Here is a 26,917-nt window from a genome sequence, read left to right as displayed (position 1 = left end):
GCCGTAATGAGTAAGATGGCTGCCTTCTGCTTATTGTGATTTCAAAGTTCAAGCACTGAACTCAAAAGATTAAGGATAGCGAGTGGCTAATACATACAGTTTTATGTATACTTTTTAATGCCCTGGAAACAGTATATTTATTTGTGGGGGTTTTTTTCTACTAGTCTTATATATTTGCAGATTTTTAAATTTTTCTGTATGTGATATGTATATGTGCATTTAATTATATGAGTAAGTTTCCACTAAGCTCTGTTGGTTAGAGCTTAGTGCTAATAAAGCCAAAGTTTTGATCCTTGTATGGGCCAGCTGCATATTCATGAATTGCAGGGGTTCGGCTAGATGATCCTGCACCAGCCCTTGCATCACTACCATAACGTAAGTGAACTTTAGTCCCAGTAGCTTTAGACCCCACCCTGCGCCCTCCAGATGTTTTGGTCTACAACTTCCATCGGCCCCAGCCAGTATTACAGTCAAACCTCGGTTGTTGAACGTAATCTGTTCCAGAAGCCTGTTCAGCTTCCGGAACGTTCAACAACCGAGGCGCAACTTTTGATGGGTTGCAAGAGCCTCTTGCACTAAAGTGGAAGCTGCATCAGACATGCGGCTTCCGAAAAACTTTCGAAAACTGGAGCATTTACTTCCAGGTTTTTGGAGTTCAGGAGCCCAAAAGTTCAAAAACAGAGCCATTTGACAACCAAGGTTTGACTGTACTCAGAAATGGCCACTGCATAGCGGCAGTAATTTCCTGGTGGCGAGTTGTTTGTGTATGGTGCCAATGCAAATCAAGTAGTTTCCCCAAATGTTTGTGCATATGGGGTTGGAAAAGTTTACAATAGTAATGCTCATCTATTAAAAATGCTTGCTTCATTGAGTTAACTGCCACTGGAAGCAATTTGAGGAAACTTAATAAGGCTGCCATTTTTTCTACTCTACCCGTCCTGAAACTTTCTTGGCAGCTAAAAGGCAAGAATTTACATTTGCTTACAATTATTTGATTGTTAAATAATTACTCCCATTACTTTTTTTTTTTTGCACAGATTACCTGTCTGCTACTTTTGCTGTCCAAGGAAATGGAGATTCTTTATCATTTGGTCTATTCTAAATTAAAGAAAATGAATACTGAATTGCTAGTTCTATAAAGAACGTGATGGGATCATGAAAGTGAAAGATAATGCTACCTTAAGGAGTTGCAGTTTTTCAAAAAAAAAATCTTCAGTGGCAGTTTTGATTATGATAGTGACAGGATTAATGAGCCTATAAATTATACATTTGAAAGTTTCCTCACAGTGTCTGCATAACAAGAGTGCACCGGTTTAAGCTTCAGAACAAAGTATCCTTACCAACAATAGGTTTGTCACTTGCAAAGTAGAGATTCCACTAGGAAAACTGCAGAGGAAAAAGTCAAAGTCTTTTAGAAAAGAGAAAGAGAACTCATCTTGTTCACAGCTATATCAATGGACCATATAAATCCCTTGGGTTATTTTGGTTATTCCAGTGGATGAATCTGCCTGGTAGTCACATCTGCAAGCTTGCCTTGTAAGCATCACGAAACTGCATTATCCTACAATTTCTGCACATTATCTGCAATATATAGAATAACCGTTTGTGCCATTTGAAAACAATTCCCAAGTTCAGTTGTTTTTAAAAAGCAGGTGCCACGCTTTCCAAATGAAAAGGCAACTACTGTAAGTTTACAACTTGCAATCCTGCCCTGACCTTTCAGAGCACTGCATTCACTTTTTATTAGTTCCATTGATCACCTGATTAGAGGTTTCTTCTGTGTACAGCAGTCTATCTGAATAGCAGGAGCTGTAGGATTGGGCACTTAAATTGCTTAGTGTTTTAGAAATAAAAGCCATGAGATTGAAGCCGCCAGGTGTTTTTCTCGTTTGGTCTGTTATATAAATTTGAGAGCAGATTTTCTATAATCTACCTTATTATGTAGGTAGTTATGCTATTGTTTCCCATTTTCAAATAAGAAATACTGATTGCAAAGAGATAAACATTTTCGTGGGTCCTTAAGGAGCAGGTATTACATGAAACTGCTTGAATTCATTTTTGCAAGCTGTCAGATTTTGTTTCCATAAGGATTCTTCCTCTTTAAAAAAATGACATGGCTAAGTGTTATACATTGAGGTTGTTTGCTGAAACAAGGCTATTGTATATCCATGAGTAAAATTCTATGGTGAGTTTAGCTGGTGGTGCAATTTGGACATTTTCTTTTAAATAATTGAACATATTATCTAACATTTGCTGTGGAATTTCAAAGGATGAGACTACCATTATGTACAAGAGGAACAAGGACTGAAGAGCCATATAGCTAGAAAGCAGGAGGGAGGAGGCGGGGGATAATGGTTGGCTAAAAGCAGGGTTTGTCATGGGAACAGTCTTCCCTGCACCAATTGTGTCATCCTAGCAAAGAAGCGACTACAAAAAAGAATCCAAGCTAGCGTTTTCCTGCTCTTCGCATTACTGTTACTTGAATTCGAGTCTATAGAAAGACTAAGCAGTTGAAAAATATAGCATAAACCTGTAAACTGGGGGAGACTGGGTGATTCTCATCAGTTCTTGGTTCTGTTGCTGGTTTCCAAAACGGAAGCATTCATAACCTGTAAATTAATACAAATACGTTGTGGCTTATTCAAGGAAAGGACACAGGCGAATGGGCAAGTGTTTTATTGAGAGCAGAGTTTTATCGATTGTGAGCAGCAGCTGCGGAACGAAGTCCCCAGCTTGCAGAGATCAATCACTCAGTTACAATTTGGAAAATAAGTACTAACGGATCAGTTGGTGGAAGTGCTGATAGTGGTATAAGAAGTTGCAGTGGTAGAACATACAAGTTCTAATAAGATGAAGCAAAATAGTGTCCCAGCCACCTCTCACGTAATTTTTAGGATCTTCATGTAAAACGATGGTCATTAATGACAGGGTGGTTGTAAGTTCCTTGTGGATATTCAGAAAAAAAGGAATTGCTTACTTAATACCAACCTGAATCTAATTCTGTAGGGTTGTTTATAAATCTGCCAGAGCACTGTTTGTGCGGTTGCCAACAGTAGATAATCAACCAAGGAGGCCGGATTTCTATTGTCTTGCTCCTGGCCACCAGGCAGTGATCCGAAGGTTTAAAAGAGTTTTTGTATATACAGCTTGTACATGTAAACTCTGTCCAGATCTTTGGATGAACCCGTGGAGGTCAGCAGCAGTGATGGTGGGTGTGATCCCACTCTTCCTCTCCAGGTGTTGATTAAGAACAGGAATTATATAGGCCATATGAAACCACTTGCTCACATATCTCAAATTCTAGTCCAACCCCCTGCAATGCAGGGGAGTCTTAAAATAATGTTGAATTATATACTTTTTAAAATAAATTATATCATGCCAATTCCCACTTTTGCTGCTGTTGTTGTTTAGTCATTTAGTTGTGTCCGACTCTTCATGACCCCATGGACCAGAGCACGCCAGGCACTCCTGTCTTCCACTGCCTTCTGCAGTTTGGTTAGACTCATGTTGGTATCTTCGAGAACACTGTCCAACCATCTCGTCCTCTGTCGTCCCCTTCTCCTTGTGCCCTGAATCTTTCCCAACATCAGGGTCTTTTCCAGGGAGTCTTCTCGTCTCATGAGGTGGCCAAAGTATTGGAGCCTCAGCTTCAGGATCTGTCCTTCCAGTGAGCACTCAGGGCTGATTTCCTTAAGAATGGATAGGTTTGATCTTCTTGCAGTCCATGGGACTCTCATGGGAGTCTCCTCCAGCCCCATCATTCAAAAGCATCAATTATTTGGTGATCAGCCTTCTTTATGGTCCAGCTCTCTTCCCAGTTTACTGAAGTCTATTCATATATCACCCTTTAGTCTAATGCTTGCAGAACCAGAAATGTTTTAAAACACCTGTGAAGATACTGCACAACTCAGGCTTTCACAGACCTCCAGGGAAAGGTTCTTTCGATTAACACTACCTGTGATCTTTTAAAGAAGCAGCCTAAGTTCATATACTGGATATCAGGTGTATAGCCAGTGGCCTTTTTTGCTTTTATTATCATGACTTGGCAGGTTGTAGTAATCCTGAATGAGTTTCTTTTCTTTATTTCTTGCAGATTAGTTTGTTCTTTCAATTGTATCGTGAAAACTTCAGTAGAAGAAAAAAGATACATAGGAGCCAATTAAGGAAGACGCCTTACGCGTTAAGGCCTAAGGAAGCAGCTTGGATTGTGCCAAGCAGGGAAATGAACACTAGAGAAAGTAATGAGATCAGCCAACCGCATTGTACATCAGACATGGCATCTGAATAGTATTTCATGTAGTCAAGAATGTAATACATAATAATCTCCTACATGCCAGAGGATGGTAATTCATGTTTTGGTCCCAATAAGAAACCGAATCAGAACATGAATCCATATAGCTCAGTCTACTCTGACTGGCAGCAGCTAAGGTCTTGAGAGGGAGTCTTTCCCAGCCCTCCTTGATATGGTTTGAGTAGAGATGCTGGGGTAGAAACTTCTATTGTGCCCTACCACTGAGCTCGGGCATCTCTCCCTAAGAAAGGGTTGTAACCTTCTCAACAGGTGAAGCTGGTAAAAGGCATTCCTGATCAGCGATGCAACCTTAATGCAGGTATACTTGAGAGCATTTCTCTCTTTAAACCCGAATGGCCATTGGAATCCAATCAGGCCCAGTCAGCTATCATTTCCTCAGCCTTAGCTGTACTTGCCTTTTTTAAATCCAGAGACCAATTGGACCAGGGTGAGAACAGCAGGAGGTGGGTGTGATCACTGTACCCATGCACATCATAGTTGCAATCTCTGAACAATATATTCAGTATCATTACATTTGCATTGAAGAAAGGATTCAAATCCTGCAAAACGCACAGGCAATATGATGAGAACATGAGCACCCACCCCTGTCCTTTCAAGAGCATCATTATGTGCATCTGTCAGGCTTGGTACTTGTGTGTTTCCTGAGTTACATAATTCTAAGCCATGGTTTGCATCATTTCTGTGTTGAGAGAGACCAAGATACTCAGTAATAAAATAAAGTAACTAACAGGATATAATTGGAAACAGTTTCTCAAACATTTCTCTGTTCTGCAAAACTAGCCTCTCTGTTTTTAAAAACAAGTTGGAGGCCACTTGACTAAGAGTTTCTGCAGCACTGGGGGGGGGGGGATTAAATTCCTGGAAGCTCCATCACACAAATCCATACTTTAAAGGTTGAGGCCTCTGTAAAATGTGCGCTTACATGAATATGTGGGTACATGGGGCATGGTCTTTCACTTGCAATGATGATCATTTGTTTGAGTTTGAAATTGTACTTTTGCCTTGGCCTAATTCCTGTGTATTTCTTTCCATATTCTAAATGGCAGTTGAAGGCAAGCAGAAATACAAAGTAATTGATTTAACAACCTAAGACAAGTACAAGAACGTCGGAAAGTTTTGTCTCAATGCTTGACTTGACCCGAGACAGCTTTTTAAGACTTATTTTCTAAACAGTACCTCAGCACCTTGGGCCAACCAAGTGGCCTTTAAGCCTGAATGAGCATGACTTTTTTTCTCTACCATAAAGCTCCAGTATTCATCTTTTCGAACTGTTCTGCAGTACTGGAAGCAGAATTATATTGACAAGGTTAGAATTCATCTCCTGGAGGGAGAATTCTGTGCTATTGTTAAGTGCTAATATAACATTTATGTGTTGGTACCTTAATAACAGCCCCAGCTTACCTAATGAAACTACTGAAAGCAAACAGTACTACTACTCAGCGAGATTTTATTATGACTGAAGTGACTGCAATTTGAGGCAAATTATCCCTATTTTTGTTCCCATATCAAACACAGACATGCTAAAGAAATTGCTACAAGTTTTGGTGTGGAATTAGACTTCACTATCGTTAATCTAGATGTAAGTGCATTTTTCATGTAAACAGCTCACGAGGGTCAAGCAGCAGAGACTTTGCTGTGGAGGAAAAATGCTTGTCAATAACTTTGTGAGTGAATTTTGAAATAAAGTGCCTGCAACCTGTCATTATTCCTTCCTCTCAAAGTCAAGAGTGAGTGGATGAAAATTGAGCGTGTGAATTGGAAGCAGAGTGAGTGTTATGGCCTTATCGACCCCAGGTAAAATTACTGTTTTAACTTGTAATTATTTTTCCATTCAGAGGTCAGACAATGTGCCGTATTTACTATTCTGAACTGCAATGTAAGCAAATTGGTATATCAAAAAGTTGCTACCAATACATGGACAGGCAAAAGGAAGCTTCAGTTTTTAATATTAACATTGCTTAGCATGTGGTTTCTCTCAAGATATCCAAAAGAAAGTAAAAGGCAGGAATATACACTTTAAAAAAAGGAAGGAAATTGAAGGAGAACAAGTTATATGTGTAAATAAATTCCATCTACCCCTAACAGACAGGGCAGTCACTCATCACTGTGGCAACAGAGGCTGCAATGCCTTCCTGCTCCTTTGGCTTACAAGAAACGTAGACCCCAGCAACCCAACACTCACCCCCCCCTTCTGCCATAGCCCCTGTGGCTTCCTGCAGTGCATCTCAACATGTGGCCACCAGGTTGGATGAGTTATGGGCCTTATGTGAATGAGTTTGTTCCTGTACTCTCAAATCGGGGACCAGCACACAGTCCGTCGTTATTACTCAAGGCTACAGTGAGTTCTCCAAGCGTGTTGTGGCTGGAGATTCATCAGCCTTGGAGCCTGCTTTGTCTGGGGATGGAGCTCAGGCATTTTGGGACTTGGTAAGATGCCAAGCACTTTCTCCGTGGGGGAAAAAAAGCAATTTTTTAAAAAATAAAATCTAGAGCTTTTAAATACTCAGTCTCTTTTAATTTCTAGGCAGAAGATGAAGACACGAATAATGATGTGCCTGCAGCATATGGAGACCTGGCTGTGATAGTGGTACCTTCCCTTCCCAGAGCTGCCTCCATTGAATGGCATGTCATTGCAGCAGTAGATGAGCAACAGCAAAGGCAGAAGGTTGTGCTGCAGAGGTCACTTGAGAACTTCCAAATTGAATGTGAAGCTGTGCAGTCCTGTCCATCTTGTAGTGCAGCTATTTCCATGTCCTTAAACCTGACTTCACCATCAACATCTACAATCAGCTTAGACAGTGTCCTGCATGACGTGGTGGAAATGTTTAAGCAAGCAGTAGAGAAGATGTCAGGAGATGGTGACACAACTCCTTTGGGTTTCAGAACTTTCTACCGAAAGAATATCGTTGATATGGAGGCACTAGAAGCAGGTACGTTTCTGCCTTGTCTACATACATATTTGTAGTCGGCTCAAAAAAATACCAATTTCCAGAGTGGTAGCCCTGTTTGCCTGTTGCAACAAAAATAGCAAACAGGCTTGTGTGGCATCTTTAAGACCTAATCAATTTAGTCTCTCTGACCAATTTAAGCAAAGCTTTCATGGGCTAAAGCCCGTTTTGTCAGATGCACAGAGAGAAATCTGTATGTGTACTGAATGGCAATTAGATGAAAAAGTACAATGATATAATAACTGAACTAGACCTTAAATGTAAATTTAGGCCTAGCAACACTTTACAGCAGCAGAGATGACTGTGTAATAGGGTTGCCAGACTCAATAGAGGACAGGACTTCTGTGCCTTTAATTGCCCTGCTCCCTTTTGAGTCTGGAAACCTTAAAGAGAAACCAGCAGACCCTTTGTTTAATTTCCAAGCAAATGGTGTGCTGGTTTCTCTTTAAGGTTTCCAGACTCAAAAGAGAGCAGGGCAATTAAAGGCACAGAAGTCCTGTCCTCTATTGAGTCTGGCAACCCTACTGTGTAAACAATACCTGTAGCTTGTAGCATGACAAGAAATGCATAGTATTACATTTCTTCATTGGTTGTTTGATGCTGAAGTCTTCCATTGAAGTTCTGTTGTTCAGGTATGAAAACCTTCATGTCAGTAACAGAGTACAGTAATCTGGTAAATTGATCTGTTGGTTTCTGAGTACTGTATTGCCATTTCTGATGCAATAATATTGTGCCTAAAACCACTCCAGTGTATCATCAAGAATCTACAGCCCATCTGAACAAGATAGTTTCCTTCGATATATCTCAGGTGGTGAACCAATAACGGGCCAGTACCCACATAAAAAAAAATACATTTGGACAAATCTGACACCAGAAGCTTATTCATCATAAATCTTGTTGCCTGTGGCTTGCTCATACTTCTGACCTTTTCTCATAGAATATTGAAATGTGAAAGATCCATCAGATCAGGTCTTCATTTGTGCCAGGGCATAATGGCTTAGCTCCAGAAACAGGCTCAGCCAAACTTCCCATTTAAAGTGGGCTTTTGGAAACGTTTTTCAAATGTTTGGTATTTAATCACAGATTTATTTTGGATTTTATCTAAAATACAATATGTAAAAAGGAAAGAAATTGGACCCATTTTGTGGTTTTAGACTTTTGATGATAGTACAGAAATCTTGCTCATTAAATTGGAAGAAGGTGCCCAAGAACTTCAGTGAATGATGCCATTTGTATAGTTATCGGACATGCATCAAGAAAGAACAGTTGCTGTATCATTGTAGTCCCCCCCAAATCTTTGGTTTCAGAGGATAAAGGTTACAGGAGAGCTACCAGAAGACATAATCAGCAAATCACAATAAACCCTAATGTCCATGCAATACTTCATGTATGTATATGCAACAGTTAACTGGATCAGGATCACTGCTTGTAATAAAGTTTAGTGGCAGTTAGAGAAAATTACTACTAAACACATGAAAGGGTGAGACTTACCATCATGCATAGTGAGCTAAAGACTAGAAATTCTGTTAGAGAAAGGAGATGAGGAGATGAGAAAGGAGAAGAATTTGCTTTCACAGACATAATCCTTTAAGATTGGTAGTAGCTCAGAATATAATGGAGAGTTTCTTATCACATGACATAAAAAAATGGTGTATTCTTTTTTGTGGAGAGAGAGGATGAGCATGTTGGAACAAGTATTTTGGGCAGAATAACCATGATCTTCATAATGCTATCATTCATAAGACATTAGCTGGACACTGGGAAATTCTTCCCATTAATTCCTGTGATAGCAGGTTTGAGAAACCCACAAAGTGGCCCACCACTTGGATCTGTTGCCGTAGAAAGAATCCTCTTGCACCTATATTCCAGGGCTACAAAATAGCCGCAGGTCTCATTTTATTCTTACAAAAGCCAGCGGAGTTTTGTCATTTTCTTTGTGAGTAGAGATCAGGCTTCCATTGGTGACTCACATATGCGCAAACATTTTTTAAAAGATATTTGCAAAACTCAACTGATCCATATTAATTAGCTGACATAAATGTTAGCCCTCAAAGATTGTGCTGCCCTATTTTTTTTAACCTAACCTGCAGCACTATTCAAAGGAAATTCAAGTTGACATTGCTTAATAGATTTAAAATATAAAAATAGAAAGCGATAAAAGTGTGGCATAGAATAAGCACAGCTAATGCACGAAACAAGGAATGAACATATAGCCTGACAGAATATTTTTTATTGTGCAGTGCTTTGTTTAAGAGCTGATAGAACATGCATCTAGCTTGCAAATTGTGTTATCATCTTTTCTCTTGCAAATCCCAAATGTTTCAAGAGATGTATAATGGTTCTGATAATAAGCTATATAGTTTTTTCTTTACATTTGACAATTGGTTTTTCTTTTTAAAAATGTAAGTGTACAAGGAAGAAAGGTTAGTTTGCAGTAGTTCTAAGGGTATAAATAGGTAAACTTGATCCTGTAATTTGTTCTATCTGGGGCAGCTAATTTTTGTTTATTTAAAGCATTTATTATTTGCTCTCCTTTGTGGCAGCAGTCCCAGAGAGGGGTATGTTAAAAAGTTCAAATACAATGCGTATGATGGGAACGAAAACCAATACAATAATAAACCAATGACTCAGACATTAATGCTCAGCAAACACCTGGGTTCAAAGGTATGTCAGCTGCATCTAGGAGTTCCACAGCCTGGGTGCTATTACGGAGAAGGTCGTAATAGCATAAGAGCATAAGAATCTTGCTGGGTTAGGCCAAAGGCCCATCTAATATCACATCTTATTATCATAGTGTCCAACCAGATGCTTATGGGAAGCCAGCAAGCACGGCCTCAGAGCAGCAGCGCTGTTTCCTCCTGCAACTGGCATTCATAAGTATACTGGGAGAATTCAACATAATGCTACAGCAATCGTTACATAAGTGAAAGCACTAGAGCTTGCCAGGCAGAATAAAACCCTCCTCTCCTCCCCCGTGAGCTGGGGGGTTCTCCCAACCCCTTCCCGCATGCCAATTCCAAGGTGCAGGGGGAGGGGAGGAAGCTAAAGCCACATTGCTCTAGTCAAAGTCATTGGCACAGGCTTCAACTAGTGGGAATCATTAGTTGAATCCAGCACACTGCCTCCAACAGTGGAAGCAGAACATAGTGATCTTGAATAATTACCCTTCATGAATTTGCCAAATTCTCTTTGAAAGCAATCCAAAGTTGTGGCTATCACTATGTCTTGAGGGAGCAAATTCCATAGTTGAGCTGTGCACAGGTGGTGACCCATTTTGCGCATGTCCAATTGATGTGCCACCGCTGATGCACAGGTTCTTTTGGGCACGGAAGATGGCAGGGCGGGGCGGACTTATGTGGGCTTGGCTGACGCACGTGGGGGCCAGAAATGTACTGTTGCCAGCTGTGCTGTGTGGAAAATCGATTAGTCTGTACTGAATCTCCATCATTCAGTTTTATTGGATGGCTCTGAGTTCTAGTATCTACTTTCTCTACACCATGCAAAATCATACATCTCTCTCATGTCTCCCGTACTCACCTTTTTCTAAATTAAAAAGGCCTAGATGTTGTAACCTTTCCTCCTTCCTTACTTGACCATTTTGGTGACTCCCACAGGTCATCATGTAATCCATTTCAGATGGTTATGGTGATAGATCTGAATGCGTGGGCAGGTCTATTTGGGTGAAGGTGCTCCAGGCCCCAAGTTGTGCATGGCTCTGTAAGTCAACATAAGCACCTTAAACTTAGCCGGTAGCAAACTGGCAGCCAGTTTTCACAATCAGTGCTAATGTGTTCTTGGTAGGCTGCATCATATAGCAGCCTCACCAGTGCCTTTTGTGCCGACTGCATCTTCCAGACCAGCTTTAAGGGCAACCCTGCGTGGATCACATTACAGTAATCCAGTGCAGTATGACCAGGCTATCAACAGTCATAGCATGAAAACCAGCTAGAGCTGATTGAAAGTGACCTTAGCCATAGGGGCCACGAGTCACCTGCAACAGTTCTGGATCTAACAGCTAAAAAGCAGCTGCCAGTCATTATATGGAGTCAGCTATGGACTATGCTATGGACTACAATGCCCATCAGTCCGTTGGTTAGGGATGATGGATATTGTAGCCTACAAGATCTTTCAGGCGCCATGTTGGCTGCTTTAGTATAGGCAATACTGAATTAGATGGATCAGTGGGCTGACGTCTATGTTCCATGTGGTATTTCTTTATTTTACAACAGGGAAAGGCAAACTCGGCCCTCCAGATGTTTTGGGACTACAACTCCCATCATCCGTAGCTAACAAGACCACTGGTCAGGGATGATGGGAGTTGTAGTCCCAAAACATATGGAAGGCTGAGTTTGCCTGTGGCTGTTTTACAGTATATTGTGCCTTACCCCTTAAGTTAGGTAGAGCCTGTAGTATTTTGAGCATGTTCTTTCCTTATCCTGTCTATTAACGATTCCAAGAAAGCTTTCTATAGCCCTACTTTTCAACAGTCTCTGCTGGAAATTGGAACAAAGACAACACCAGTTAACAACAACAAAATGATCAGAGCTTTAGTAGCCATTTTGGTCCCACAAAGCAAGAAACCTGAAGCAAGTGAAACAATGGTGCTCATTTTAACCAAACAGAAACCTTAAATTGGGTTCAGATGTGTATACGTTTTAGCGTTACATGAATATTTACCTAGACATAACTGATGTCTTACAGCAAAATATCTGAAAGTAAGTTATTGATGCACAGTTAATTAGATTAGTTAGATTTTCCTGATATATGATTGAAATACAAAAATATTTTTTGATCTATTCTTGTTCTTTGATCTGTATCCACCTCTGAAGATGTAGGCAAATTCCTGTAGCTCTTCTCTTCAATGCACACATGAAGGGGAAAGAAAGATGCTTTGCTTAAGTAGTAGAACTTGAAGTTATCAGGGGCGGGGAAAAGGAAACTCTGCTGCAAATCTCAAATGAGCTGCTAATTAAAAGCATGTATTTTCCCCTCTTTTGTCACAAAGAATTTCCATGTTCATTTAGGCAAGTCCAAGTAAATTAGAGCGGCCCATTGCAGCTGACAAAGTAAGATGAGAGCTCAAAATATGTGCTCTCCATGTGTTGTAACAGATTACGTGGTAGTATTATAGCCAATGTTATTGATGTCAGGAGAAGCTAAAGGTTTGTGATGCAAATGTGAGAAAGATAGCTTTCTGTCAGCCTAAGATGAAATGTAAAGTTTTATTGAACCAAGTGTGGTCCTGATGGTGAACTTCTCCGAGGCAATCCCTCATAACATATGAGAGCATTATAGGCACCGTGCTGAGACCACAGGATGTGTCGGAAGCAGGGGGATTAGATTAAGCTGACATATATACTTAGTAGGATGCTGTTACGCCTTTAGAAGGCTTTAGCATAAATTCTGACCATTTCTTTCCGTATTCTCATTTCCATAGCACATTAATATAAATAAGTTTTAGATGATTTGCCAGTACCATCCAGGCAACTAGGTTATTCCTCAGCATGTGAACATTCTCACTATTAAGACTTTGCAAGCCTCGTTCGTACAAAGTATGCAAAAATGCCTCTGAATATTTAACAGGGATTGGAAGAAATCTCTCGTTACATAATCCTTAAAAAAAGAGAAACAAATCACAAGAATAGGAGCAGATACAAGGCAACATAATAAAATGGCTATCTATTCCTCGATTTGATTGATCACCATGCACCACTGTGAAATCATCTGCAGAGTAACAGTACCTTAAAAGGAGTACATACGCAACTACGTAAGATGAGGTAAAGCAAATAGAACAGATCTTAAATCTCAGCAACAATACCAGCTCAATCCCATTCTATAGAAGGCATCATTTTTGATAAGGTCTAATAGTACGTTCCCCAAATGCCCAAAATCAGGGTTTGGGAAATCTCTAGAGGAATTCCGTCGTTGAAGGCAGTCATAAAGAAACAACATCTCTATGCCTCTATACTAGTTCATAGATAATAAACTCAAGAGGATTCTTGCACACAATCTTAGCAAGTGTAATAAGCCTTGGGAATTTCTAAGGTAGATTCTAGTCTCATCTGCACATAACACTATGCTGTGATTTGCTGAACAGATAAGACTCAATCTTGTGGATGAGCACAGCTCCCTTCACCTAATGTTGGTTTTGTTTTCTAATCATTCTTGCCCCACTCCGCTCTGGCTCTGGGGTAGGTTGCCTAAATAAATCAGGATTAGGAGAGAATAGTGGGTTTGGGCATTATAAGAAACCATAGTTAATGCAAGCCAAGATTTGTACGCCAGCTTCAAACCATGGCTTCATATTCTGTTTTGTTGGCTGCAAAACAAACCATAGTTAATTGGCTGTCGTGGGTTCAACATGCAAACAAACCGCATAAACAAACTGAGGTTTAGTGTTTAGTCTAAACTGAGGTTTAGAGAACTCAGTTCACACTTCACTCCAAACCTTGGTTCAGAAACCAGATTCAGACACCATAGTTTGAAATGGATTTGCCAATCTTGCTTTGTGCCAACTGTGGTTTGGTATGATATCTGAATTGATAAACTAGAGTTAGGGCCAGGTTTGCTCTATTTCCAGATGCCACTCGAGACTAGAATGGTCAAAGATACTGTTTGCCTATACATTTGGAAGATGGTGTGAAACCATGGAACGGAGCCACTGCTGTGTATCCAGTATCAAAATGTGGTCCTACCTGAGAGGCGGATTTTTATGATTTACTGTACCCTGGGTGAAAACATTTTTTCAGGATAAGATTAAATTGGGGTCCTGATCCAGCATTTGCATTGCATGCTCAAATGCTTTGCAATAGAAAACCTTCATATGTTCCTATGCTGTGTTATCCCTTCTAAATATAACATGAAGCCTGAAAAAGTGCACACAGAGAGAGAGGGTTTATCCCACTGTGCCATCGTCGGATATGAAGATGAGATCCATATTGAACGCAACTTTAAATGAGCATTACACCATTACTTAGAGCTATTTTATAAAGGGTTTCTAAGTCCCTCCCAAAAAAGTGGATTGATTCATTTTAAAGAAATATTTCCAGAAACAATCCTGCTGGTGGTTAAACAAAATGTCTTGGAAAATGTTCTGCGCTGTTATTTATGTGAAGACTCTGGTTTAAAAATAAAAAATAGTATTAGAACTGAAACCTCTAATTCAGAGTTCACATCCCAAACAAGTTCTTTTCAATTATAACTTGAGCTATTTTCTGTGAGAAAAATTTATCATTTTGATCTTCTTATGGTTTCCTCTTAGCCACAAAAAAATGATTGAATGGGGGGGGGAAAACCCTCAAGGTTACAGAAACTCAGCCTTGAATAAAAATAATATCTTGCCTCTAGCTTACTTGGCCTTTAAAATACACTTTTTGGTTCTAGCCCTTACGCATTACTGAACCAGGTGATCAAGGTCGGAAAGAGGATACTGAAGTAGATAGATCCTGAGTCTAATTTAGTCCTAAAAACAAGCTCCCCCCCCAAAAAAAATCTCCCATCACTCAGATTGATTTATCTCTGCCTTTTGTGCAGCCTACGATGACACATTCCTGTGGCACCTTATCTATGGAAAGATTTTCTTGAAAACGGACGCTTAAATTCAGCGTTCTTTTCGTATGTTGCAATTTGTGTTCCTTGCCAATACTAGCAAGCTACAGCTTCTTCGGTCCCATCAGCTGTATAAGCAGTAAATGTCTTTATCCCTTCAGATCTTAAAAAGAATTAATTTCAGAGCCATCCTGTGGAGAGTTCTCACGGCCCTGCTCACCAGTGGCAGTGGCCCGTCCCTCCTCTGCTGCTAAACACTTGAGGAAAAGCCAGATAACAGCTCTTACTTTCCAGCTAGGCCTCAGAAGTCCCAAAACAAGAAATGACAAAGTGGAATTAAAGCAGTGATTAAATGCCTATAGTATCTTTGTGTGCACCCAACATTGTTTGCTCAAATTGCCTGCCCATGAAGTTGAGAGGCATCTGAAAAATACTTTTATCTGGGAGACCTTTCATCGGGGACATTCACTCTTGTCCAAACAGCCAACCCCCTAGGAAAAGCACTAAAGTAAAGGCACTCTCAGTGGAGCAGTAGGACTGCTCTGATATTGGACAACGCTATCCTAATGCGCTTCATGTGCCCTTTTCACATACTGAAAATTATGAGCTAAAAATAACAAATGAGGCCGTGCTGTAGATTTCAAACTCTCCCTGTTTGGTGCACATCTTGGCAATTAGTTGATTTAAAGGGATTTTAGGCCCAGTGTTAGCACGGAAGCTGCTTTTTGATCACCCTGTGTGATTATCTCTGTTGGGAGAGAGATGGGGGCAATGTGTCTCTTTTAATTCTCCCAGAAGCTTACCATACCATCAACCATGATGTCTTTTTGTCGCAGCTGTCAGAGTTGAGGGTGGATGGTTCTAGTCCTTCTTGGGTGGTCATTTTCAGAGGGCAATGCTTGGGCAGTGTCCTTTAGCCCCATGGAGCCTTCAGTGTGGGGTTCTGTGGGGGATAAATTTTATCCTTTATGTTTCTCAACATCTACATGAGAACATTGTGTGGGGTTCACAATACCTTGTCCGCAATATGCTGATGACACACAACTCTGTTTCTCCTTTACATCTGCAGGTGTGGCAGTGGATGTGCTGGACCGATATGTTGCCTCAGTAATGGACTAGATGAGAGCCAGTGCACTGAAGCTCAGTCCAGATAAGGCACTGGAGAGCCAGTGTGTTGTAGTGGTTAAGAGCGGTGGACTCGTAATCAGGGGAACCGGGTTCGTGTCTCCACTCCTCCACATGCAGCTGCTCGGTGATCTTGGGCTAGTCACACTTCTCTGAAGTCTCTCAGCCCCACCCACCTCACAGGGTGTCTGTTGTGGGGGAGGAGGGGAAAGGAGATTGTTAGCCGCTTTGAGACTCCTTTGGGTAGTGATAAAGCGGGATATCAAATCCAAACTCTTCTTCTTCTGTTAGTGGGTGTCTTCCTAGACTGAATAGATAGGAAGCTATCTGCTCTTGACAGGGTTACACTGCCTCTAAAGGAGCAGGTATGTAGCTTAGGGATACTTCTGGACCCATTGCTGTCACTGGAGACGCAGCTATGCCCCTATCTGGAAAGGGATAGCTTAAATTTTGTTGTCTATGCTCTGGTAACCTCTAGGATAGATTACTGCAATGCATTATAAGAAAGGCTGCCTTTGAATACAATTCAGAAACTGCAGGTGGTCAGAATTCCATGGCCAGGTTGCTCACTAATCCTGGCCCGACTGCACTGGCTACCAATTAGTTTCTGGGCCAATTAAAAGTGTTGGCCTTCACTTATAAAGTCTTATGCAGCTCCAGATCCTAATACCTAAAGGACTGCCTCTCCTTATATGAACCAACTCATACCTGGCAGTCACTGTCTGAGGCCCTTCTTCATGGGTGGTGAAGGAGGCAGGGGGCGGGGCGGCCAAAGGAAGAGCATCACGCGTGCGCCAAAAGGAGGGGGGAAAGGCAGAGCGGGTGAAGAGGGCGGGGCACACACACAAACCACAGGGGAGCAAGTGGGGAAGTGTAGTCAAGGGGGAAGCTGCAGGAGAGCATACACGCTCGTACCCTTGGCTCGTGCCCATGTAGACCGTTAGAACACCGGCTGGGTAAAGCGCGCACGCCTCTTCAAAATGCCGTTGACGGCGCACAGCAGTGGAGGTTGCCTGGCGACAGTGCGCGTGCACGCTTTCTCACTCAGAACGGCAGTTAACCTCGCGCTCGAGAAAAGCCGGAGCGCGCCCGGCAGACAAGGGGTGGAGCCTTGTTGGTCCAGGCCAGTTGGCCTCGCTAGTATCCGCCCCAGAGCTGCGGCAAAGGTGTAAAAGAGCCACATGCGGCTCCGGAGCCGCGGGTTGCCGACCCCTGGAGAGGGTGGCAGCAGAAGAAGGGAACTTTTCAGTGGTGGCTCCCTGCTTGTGGAATGTTCTCCCCAGGGAGGTTTGCCTGATGCCATTGCCATTTAGGCATCAGGCAAAAAAAAAAAACATCCATTTTTTGTCATTCCTTTAGCTTTTAATTATCTATGTCCTTTCTGCATAATGGGGTGTTTAAGTTGCCGTGGCAAAAAAAGCAACTAATAAATTGAATTAATAATTATAATAATAATAGTTATTGTTTACATAGATAAAATACACCAGAAGATTTTAGATTTGACTAATCGCACCTTATGAGTTTTCACAATGTTCACAGAAGAGGGCACAAGTATTATTGTGAATAATAATGTAATCCTGACCATGTTTACTCAGAAGTAAGTCCATGTTCAATGTGGGTTACACCCAGGTGAGTTTGGTTTGCATCCTGAGAGAAAGGAAGTCCAAAGAAGTGTCAGCCCAGGATATTGTGTATAGTATTCCAGACTGAATCACATCTTCACTCTCCCATTGACATCAACAGGACTTAACTTTGGCTTTGTGGTGTTTTGTGATTTTCTCCAAAGCCCTTGCAATTTAGGCTGAATGGAAACACCATGGACCTCAATGCCAAATGTACAGAGGTGGAAATTTCATTTTAATTCCTTGGGCTTCCTGTTCAGGAAAATACGAAAAGTGCCAAATGTAATAGCTCAGGCAGCAGAACTTTGCTGCTCTTCCAAAAAAATAAATAACTAATAGCTGGCAAAATTGGTACTTGAGGAAAGGAATAAAATTATGATACCTGTAACCAATTAGGGAACAGTGCCTTGATTTACTGCGGTGTGCTGTAATGACATTTTAAAAGGGTACATGTGGATAGACTGGGCTCCTTGCCACAGAAGAAGCTTAGATACCCTGCCAATACCATGCCCATTCAGAAACCTATATGTGGAATGGTGGTTAATAGGATGGCAATTTGTATTATTTACCTTATTCTTCAGTTATACTGCTATAATGCCATCTTAGGACTCCTCACTTTTCCCCCCTCCCAGATGTTCTACCTCTCTATAAAGGAATGTGAAAATGCAATATTGGAACTAGAGCAGAGGGCATTTCTCTACCAGGGCGTTGATATGGGTAGGGCAGCCGTGGGGAACCTTTGACCTTCCAGGTGTAGTTCCCACCAGGCCCTGTCAGCATCGCCAGTAGTCAGAGATGGTGCGTGTTCTCCTCCAGCGACGTATGGAGGGCTACCGATTTCCGACCTCCGTATAGAACAAATCACACAAAGTCCCATGTCTTGTTTTTCAGGAACTCTGTCGAAAAAATTTATCTGCTTCCTTGTTGCTATTTATTTTGGCAATTTTTAACTGAGCCGTCCCCACAGGCCCGTGTGCACATGCCCCCTTTTTTCTGTGTACTTTGGCGCCTGTTTGAGTCATTTTTTGTTTAGTGACCTCTGTTCTTTCTTTGAGCATCTTTGCTTTCCAGATGTATCCAACTGCCTTACGCTGTTCAGGGTAAAAGATCAGGTGCCATAGCTGAAAAATGGACACGCATACATGTCTCAGAAGTTGAGAGGACTGCAGAGTCTTAAAAATAAACAGCTTGGGATTTGGGATTTTAGATGAAATAAACACCTTGCTCAGTTGCTCCTTGATCAGATTAGCTTGAGTTTAGGCCATTTATTCTTGTTCTAGTAGCATGTTGCTGATAAAAGCTGTTCAGAAATTATTGCTAGCTGCTGCTGTGTCCTCATGTTACATGTTTTATTATTAGTGCAAGTTTGAAAAACATATTTTGGGTTTTTTTTTCATAAGACAAACTTTTGTGTTTAAATTTTATATATTTTCAAAAATTGAACGAATAGGCCATGATCCAAAAACTAAGCTTGGACACACAAACAGATTATTCTTTGTTTCTCTCCCCCCCCACCCCCCGGGCCCAATAAACAGCATATTTCCCGTCAAGGTTCAAAGATCGCTTTTAATGAGGCATTGGCTGCAGAATATTCACCTTTTATTTGAGAGATACAAGACCGAAGTCCCACTGAATGCTTGTGTTTCTAAAACAGTTTCACTCAGTGAAGGGATATGGTGTGGTGTCAAATACACTACAATAGTGTGCCAGATAACAGGTATACTGCTGACTTACTAAAGTAAACAGGAATTTCTTCATTAATGTCAATGTGATACAGGTTGTACCCAAAATCTCACTGCTATATAGTGTGACAGGTTGAGCATTATTATTCATTTCATTTCTATACTGCTTTATATTTTTTTTGGGGGGGGGACTCAAAGCACATTAAAACATCAAATAAAATAATGTAGAATAAAACTTTACCAAAGAAAGTCTAATATAAAGTATACATTCAAAGCACCATAATTAATATTATCTTAAAAGTTTTAAAAATAAAACATTGCAGAGGAGGTCAATTACAGAACGCAGTAAATTTAACCAAAAAAAATCAAAACATTTTTTTAAAAGCATTACAAAAGGAAGTCAGATATAAAATGCACATTGAAAATGGTATAATTCACAAGAGACTGAAATATTGCCATAAGCATGAAACCTACGTTGCTGCAGTTGCTGCCAGTCCTGCCAATGGTGGTTCTTGGTGACCAGTGGTTGTGGAATCTCAGGCTTGAGGACCTGGGTCTGCGCTATGCCAATATGGTCTTTGGCCTCTTCAGAAGCCTCTGCTTTTGTCGCTGGAGTCAGTCAGGGCCCCGCCCTCCCAGGCCAGGTGGAAAAGGGTTTGCAAGGGAGCTGGTCTTCCAGGTCCAGGAATAGGAAAATAGGTGTGTACTGCTGGCATTATACACTCTTTGTGTATGGTGTGAAATCTTTGATCAGTTGGCTGTGCAAATCACAGAACTCACCACATTATGGAGAATTCCCAGTTGTGATGATAGAAAAATACCTTCCCATGCGAAATGTAAGAAATAGCATTTCCGATATCAGAAGCATGCATAAGATCTTTTTAATTTTTTTTAACATGTTCAGAATTAACCAGTATGGACAACCCCAATGAATTCATGAGATGCTGATTAGTCGCCCTGAACATTGCATGGATTTGTAACTCAGTCAGTAGTGGTGAACCGAAATGGTCTAAAAATAGGAATGTGTGGTTTGCATATTCTGAGCCTGTCAACCACACTGGACACAAAAGTTTCCAATACAAAGCTTCCCAAACTGTTTCAGTGTTAAGAATTGTTACCCTTTTGCAAAATCCAATTTCACCCTCGGGTGTGCAGGCAAGCGGCAAACATCAGACAGGGGGAAAAATCCCCTGTGAGAGACTATATAGACTTGGAAGGGAATCTAGTTCAAAGCCCTACTAAGCTGCAAAGCACACTGACTGACCGGTAGGTGGGACACCGTCTCTCAGCCTAACATGTCTCACAGAGTTATACCTGTAGGTGAGGATGGAGATGGCCAACAGCATCTGCTATCTTGAACTGGGCTGGGGTGTTGATTTTGCTATTGTCGTCATCTGCTTCAAGGCAGAACTTTGTGAGAATATGCTGCCTGTTTTCAAGTTCGACAAACCAAGTGCCTCTGTGCTTTTTATGTGGGTGGTCGGGTTTTTTATTTTATTGAAGCACCTTTTGAAAGGCATACTCTGACTCAGAAGGAGAGGATTTATGAAAACTGTGCTTACCGTTCAAATAAGTGTAGCAATTTTGTTCTGCCACCTACCACCCATTTAACGTTTTCTTTTTCCTTTTCACATCTCTTTTTAAAAATGCAGCCATTACAGGGGTAAAAAAAAATGTAGTGGGGGAAAAAACATTTTTGCCACTTGCTCTGTAACTTCTAAACCCCAAAGATAGTTTTACATAGCTATAAGAAAAGTTCAGGAGAGATTTTTTTTTAATCTTTTAAAGTTTTGCCTTTGACATCTGGTGTGCTATAAAAGATGTAGTGCAGCTCTTAATGTTATTGTCAGCTGCTTTTGATACATGCAAAGCACAAAGGACCCAGTTATATATGTGAAATTTTGCCTAACTTTAGCAACAAACCCATCTTGAATTGTCCTTACGTGTTTTAACCAGAAATGCAGCTTTTAACAGCCAGTATGGAAAATGCCACAATTGTGTTCCAGAGAACCACAGGCAGTCCAAAGATTTGATGTGATTTCCTTCTGAGAGAACTTCAGTGGCCCGGTAACCTCATGTCCATGAGTGATACAGATCATGTGGGACTTTTCTACTCAGCAGAGAGGGAAGGTGCAGTCACGTGAGAATAAACCATGGAATCAGTTCCACGCATAAGGTTTCGTCGTTAACACATACCACATACGCGATCACACCCAAAGGAAGATGTACAAAGAACTGTAACAAGAAGATATTATATAGCAAGTCATAGAAGGCCCTGGGCATACTAGTGGTGCTCAATCTATGGGATTGCTGCTTTTATATATGGCTCCATGGTATATGCACATAATTTGTATATTTTTGATGGAGCAATACAAATTATACTTGGAACCAAAAAGGAGGGGGTAGGTTTTCCCAGTTAATAAATGAGCAGCGGGTCGATTTAATAGATGGAAGACTCTTGATGAATCAGTTGCTGTCACACAACATGCTGACACTCAACATCCAATGAATATTGGAGAAGCCACCAGTGAATCTAATAGGAAGCAAGTTTAATATGATTCACATTTACTATGAATGTAATGTGAAACTATTAAACTTTTATAACACATGTTTTTTTATTTAAAAAAGTTAGTTTAATCAATGTCTATTAAGATAAGCTAGAAAAGGGGCACCTACATGCTTTCTTAGAGAACAGAGCTCTCTGTCATCTGCCTAAAGTTACTTGGACTTAAATATTCAGTGCTGGTCAATATCATATTTGCAGTCAGACCAAAGAGCCCCGATTGCATTGTTTATATGTGACCTCCTTGCTCTCCACTTCAGATATTTCAGTGGGCATGGTATACTCATTCCACACTCACCTCTGAAGTCCCGTTCACTGCATAATCAACAGAAACCTCTCAGGGGCATATGAGCTACACATGATTGAGTTTAGATAACTTTTAAATATGTCCCTGTCGATCGTGCCTTTTTTAGTATCAATGTCAGTGCCAAAGAATGATTCCTAGACAATTATTATATATAGGTCAAATCACAGGTTATTAATTCCTTCAGGTGTTATTACTCTGCTACTTTGTTGGTTTTCTTCTCCAAAAAGTGTCTTTGGCTTATGTTTAGAAAATCAGGATGTTTGTAGCCTTGTTCCTATTCCGGACACTGGAATCTTAGAACAATCCAAGTGGAAAACAGCTTGACTATATGAGGCTTGGTTCCGTCCGATTTCACTTTGTGTTTGTGGTTCTAAGGCCCACAAGCTGTTAAACTATCTCAGTGGGGAGCTCATGTAGCGTAGTCACTAATGTTGTGATCTTGCCACAATTACCTAGGAGTATATACACTATTGGAAATAGTGAGGCTTTTTTCACTATTGAAGTAGCAAAATCTTTCTCAGGGTTGTCATGAAAGAGTGTGAATTATTAGGCCTCTGGTTCAAGTTTTTGCTCAGGCATAAATTCTCTAGATGTCATTCTCGGTCTTCCCTCCGTTCATCCCTCACATCCTGCTGTGCCCGTCACCTGCAATATGGGGGTAAAACTGGCTTATCTTGAAGAGCTGGTGAAATGATTTTCGAGATAATGTCAGCGAAGTGCATTCCATAGTTGGCATGGGCTTAGTTCAATCAAACAGACTCTCTCACATATCCTGTGCCTCTGAGACTAGGCAGTGCATGGCTTTCCAATTGAAACCAAGGATTTAAGGACTAGTGCAGATGTCTCCACCTACCATTCACTTCCCTGCTTTCTGCCCCATCAGGCCCTGTGGAGATCAGCTACCACTAGTGATGAAACCAACAGAACCCCAATCAAGATGGTTAAAACCTGACACTCATCAACATTACTCCAAGGTTCCACAGCGAAGACCTGCCCTTTCCAACTTAAGTGTGCAGAATCCCATAGTTAGCCCATGCAAACGCATTATCCCCACTTTTTAAATCACAGGTATCTTGCAGCATTTACTGACTACAGGAATACAAGGAGTAAGCCTGGGTAATCGGTAGCTTGTACTTGCTTAATGACAACATGATATCCAGCAAGGTTCCAGATAAAATGAAGGATGCATGATCAGTCATCTGCTGCTGCAGAAAACAGCATGTGGCCAAAATCAATCACAAAATGTAAACACCTTCCTGCTGTCAGAACTCAAACAAAGCATCCTACAATCAAAGCGGGGTAGGGGGTAGGGGGGAATACATTCCAGGAAGCTGATGAGAGAAGGAGAAAAAACAATGTCTGTTTATTGATGCAGTGGTGATCCTTTCTAAATGTGGACTGAGTAAAAGAGCAAAATGTTTGAATTCCATATTCTTCAATGTACATCGCTACCTAACCTGCTACATTAAAACTCAAGCTTAAAGTCTAATGTTAAATTTTAAGTAAATCCATAGTCCCCCAAATGCAAGCACAAGCATTTAAGTCTTAACTGTGGAGAATTCATCTATTGTTTTAGGACACAGAGACAGGGAAGGTGAGGCAGAAATGAGAGCTTTGTTATCCTGAGAGATGATACCTTTTGAAGTGTGGTAGAGAATAAGCGGGACGCAGGTGGTGCTGTGGGTTAAATCATTTAGCTTAGGGCTTGCCGATCAGAAGGTCAGCGGTTCGAATCCCCATAATGGGGTGGGCTCCCGTTACTCAGTCCCTGCTCCTGCCAACCTAGCAGTTCAAAAGCACGTCAAAGTGCAAGTAGATAAATAGGTACCACTCCGGTGGGAAGGTAAACGACGTTTCCGTGCACTGCTCTGGTTCGCCAGAAGCAGCTTCGTCATGCTAGCCACATGACCTGGAAGCTGTACACCGGCTCCCACGGCCAGTAAATCGAGATGAGCGCCGCAAACCCAGCGTCGTCTGTGACTGGACCTAACGGTCAGGGGTCTCTTCACCTTTACTCTAGAGAATAAGCAACTGTTGGTGTTGGTATTTTTCAAATAGATTTGCATCCTAAGTGCCAGAGTGGTGAGCATCATTTTGTACCTTGAGGGTGTTTTTGGAACTTACTCTGAACATAACGGAGATTTCTGCTGCATGTTGTGTTTGATGAAGGGTACTCCTTCGCGCTTCCTTGTTGAAATGAATGGGAGTTTAATGATGCTGCAAGGTATCTAGCTCTGTAGGAAGTGCTTGATTGGTCTTTGTACCCTTTGCCTGATCTAAGACCTCTTGAGTTCAGTTCCCAGCTAACTTATATAATCAGAGTGTCATAGTAAAATGACCTCCCTTGCTTAATATCTATGTACTATAGCAGACTCCCAGGCGCCACATATTCTCATGAGGAGAATGTAATCTAGGCATCAGACCCCCTTTTCTACCTGAGGGCTGCATGATCATAGGTCAAGGTCACATTCTGGGCAGACAAAAGCACTCCAGGAAGGGCACAGAGGAGGGCCAGTGAGCGATATGGTCTGGGCAAAGGGGCATTGCCTGAGGAGGGGTTGTGGCCTAGTGAGTTTCTTGAAGGCCAGAAAGACTTCGAGGGCTGCATTTAGCCCCCAGGCCTGAGGTTCTGTACCACTAGCATGAGCTGGAACACCTGTGCTATGCAGCTACTTCTTCTAATGGCTACTTAGTGCAGACAGTACATTTGGAAATTGGTGATTAGACGGAGTCCAAAATGTCTGAAATAGCATGTTTTACTCTCCCACCACCAAAACATCGCGAAAGTCTGCTTGATTTATCCTAGTTTGGTATATTACAATAGACATGGGAAATTCAAGTGGTCGTATTGTAATTTTAAAAGCCTGCACACGGATCTCCTCTGGCTCCCATCTCTGCCAGGAAAATTTTTCCTGTTGTCAGTCAACAGAATGTAATATCATCTTGGAAAAGAGTGGACGTTTAAAGTGTAGAACTGACTTTTGCCCCTTTCAGCATTTTCCTACTTCTGGTCATTCCAATTTCTGCACAGAAATAATAAATTGTACACAGGTTACATAATTTTTTATTTAAAAAATGCATTGAGCCTTTACTTTTGGATAATTACTGTATTATCCTGTATCTAATCTTTCCTTTGTTCTTCAATTTCTTGAACATTTTCTTTTGTGTACTATTTCAACAATTTATTATATCTTTTTATCCTCCTCAAACTGGTTTCCAATCCTATCATTCAATAGATTATAGCACTTTCACTAACCATTTCTTTTTCTTTTTCTGTCCAAACAATAGCAGTCATTTGTTTTCTATTTATCTGTCATTAATTTTTTTTATCATATTGAATCTCCACATCATATTGGGGTATAGATCCCTTCAGGGTGGTGTACGACATCAAATCAATTCCAGCCCTAAATTCCAAATGCTGGGGAAGGAGGAATGGGGCCTGGGATTGATCTGCAAGTGATGCTGTGTGCTGCCAAGAAGAGGCTCTGCAGGAGCTCTCAACTCTATACAGCATTATTTTCATTTTCATTTGCAACCAGAGATCACGAGGCTTCCATACAAGTCTCATGGTTTCCAGCTGCAATTGGTGCATCATTAACAGTTGGAGACCCTGTGGAGCATCATTTTCAGCAAGAGATCATGGGGCATGTATCTAAGACCTATGGCTGCCAATGGAAATGCCTGTGATGTTGGTGGCATGCCATTTAGCCAAGCTAAGCTCAAAGTGGCTTTTCTTGAACCTTATTTGGGGCCACTTCGTTCAAGTTTGCATTCTGAACTTTTCCTCTCAGATAGCTGCCCCGTCTCTAGTGATTGTATTTACATGACTTTGGATGGATCTAGTCTTCTGCCATGTCTTAGTGCCTGTAGTTTCATTAAGTGCAGTTATGTTCAATTATGATACAAAGTGAGAACGAGAAAGGTTGCAATTACCACTTTAGACAGCTAGAATGCCTTTAGCCACATTTGGATCCCACTTATCTCTCTTAGGGAGTGCGTAACATTGTTGGGGGGGGGGGAGCTTTTGTTTTGACTGTGTCTTTCTAGATGGAAAGTAAAAAGTTGATCTGTGTTTCTTGAGATTTTTATAACCTTTTAAATACCTCTAGTGGCAGTATTTTGCAGCACTGTTCCTGGCTTTGTGTAGATGTTTTGCACACCAGTTTTGAAATGTTGACAAAGAAAGGCAGTCGCCAAATCTGAAAAAGCAGCAAGTGGAAACCAAATAAGGAAATAAGGAATTGTTGGGAAGAAGGATCAAAGGAAGTGGGAGAAGAGCTTTGCCCCTCTTCTTATTCCACCCGACAATTCCAGTTTTCCCCTTCTGCCACTCATCCAATCACCTACTCATCCTCTACCGCCACCACTGCTTATCATTTGTCATCACCATTTACATCAGTGGGAATTCACAATTTGCAAATCATCCATCCCAATTTGCAGATTATCAAAGTTCCATTGTAACTCTCAGGGTTGTTTTCCCCCAATTTAGTTAGGAAATTCCTATCTTCAGTAGCATGTTTTCTAATGAGAGCTTGCTTGGCAGCAAAATTTGGCAAAGGCCACATTGCAATTGCTTGCCTATGATAGGCATCATAGGGCTTCATTCGGTTGAGTTGGGCATGTGGTGTGGATGAACGCTTCCTGAATACTGAAAATGATAGAATCATAGAATTGTAGAGCTGGAAGAGACCCTGAGGATTATCTAGTCCAACTCCCTGCAATGCAGGAATATCCATACGGGGATCAAACCTGCAACCTTTGCATTATCAGCACCACGTTATCACCAACTGAGCTATCCAGGCTGACCATA

At 41.2% G+C, this 26,917-nt stretch overlaps 1 protein-coding gene across 1 annotated transcript in view; it reads left to right on the top strand.

Annotated features, from left to right (window-relative positions):
* Positions 1-26,917, top strand: part of DPH6 (diphthamine biosynthesis 6) — a 243,222-nt gene that overhangs the window by 179,760 nt on the left and 36,545 nt on the right. Inside the window, exon 14 of the mRNA XM_035110376.2 lies at positions 6,837-7,242. Coding sequence (XP_034966267.1) covers positions 6,837-7,242 — 406 coding nt within the window. The remainder of the gene's footprint in view (positions 1-6,836; positions 7,243-26,917) is intronic.

Source organism: Zootoca vivipara, chromosome 1 (genome assembly GCF_963506605.1).
Source record: "Zootoca vivipara chromosome 1, rZooViv1.1, whole genome shotgun sequence".
NCBI classification, from domain to species: Eukaryota; Metazoa; Chordata; class Lepidosauria; order Squamata; family Lacertidae; genus Zootoca; species Zootoca vivipara.
The sequence above is the reverse complement of the archived record's forward strand: the minus strand, read 5'-3'. Positions and strand labels throughout refer to the sequence as shown.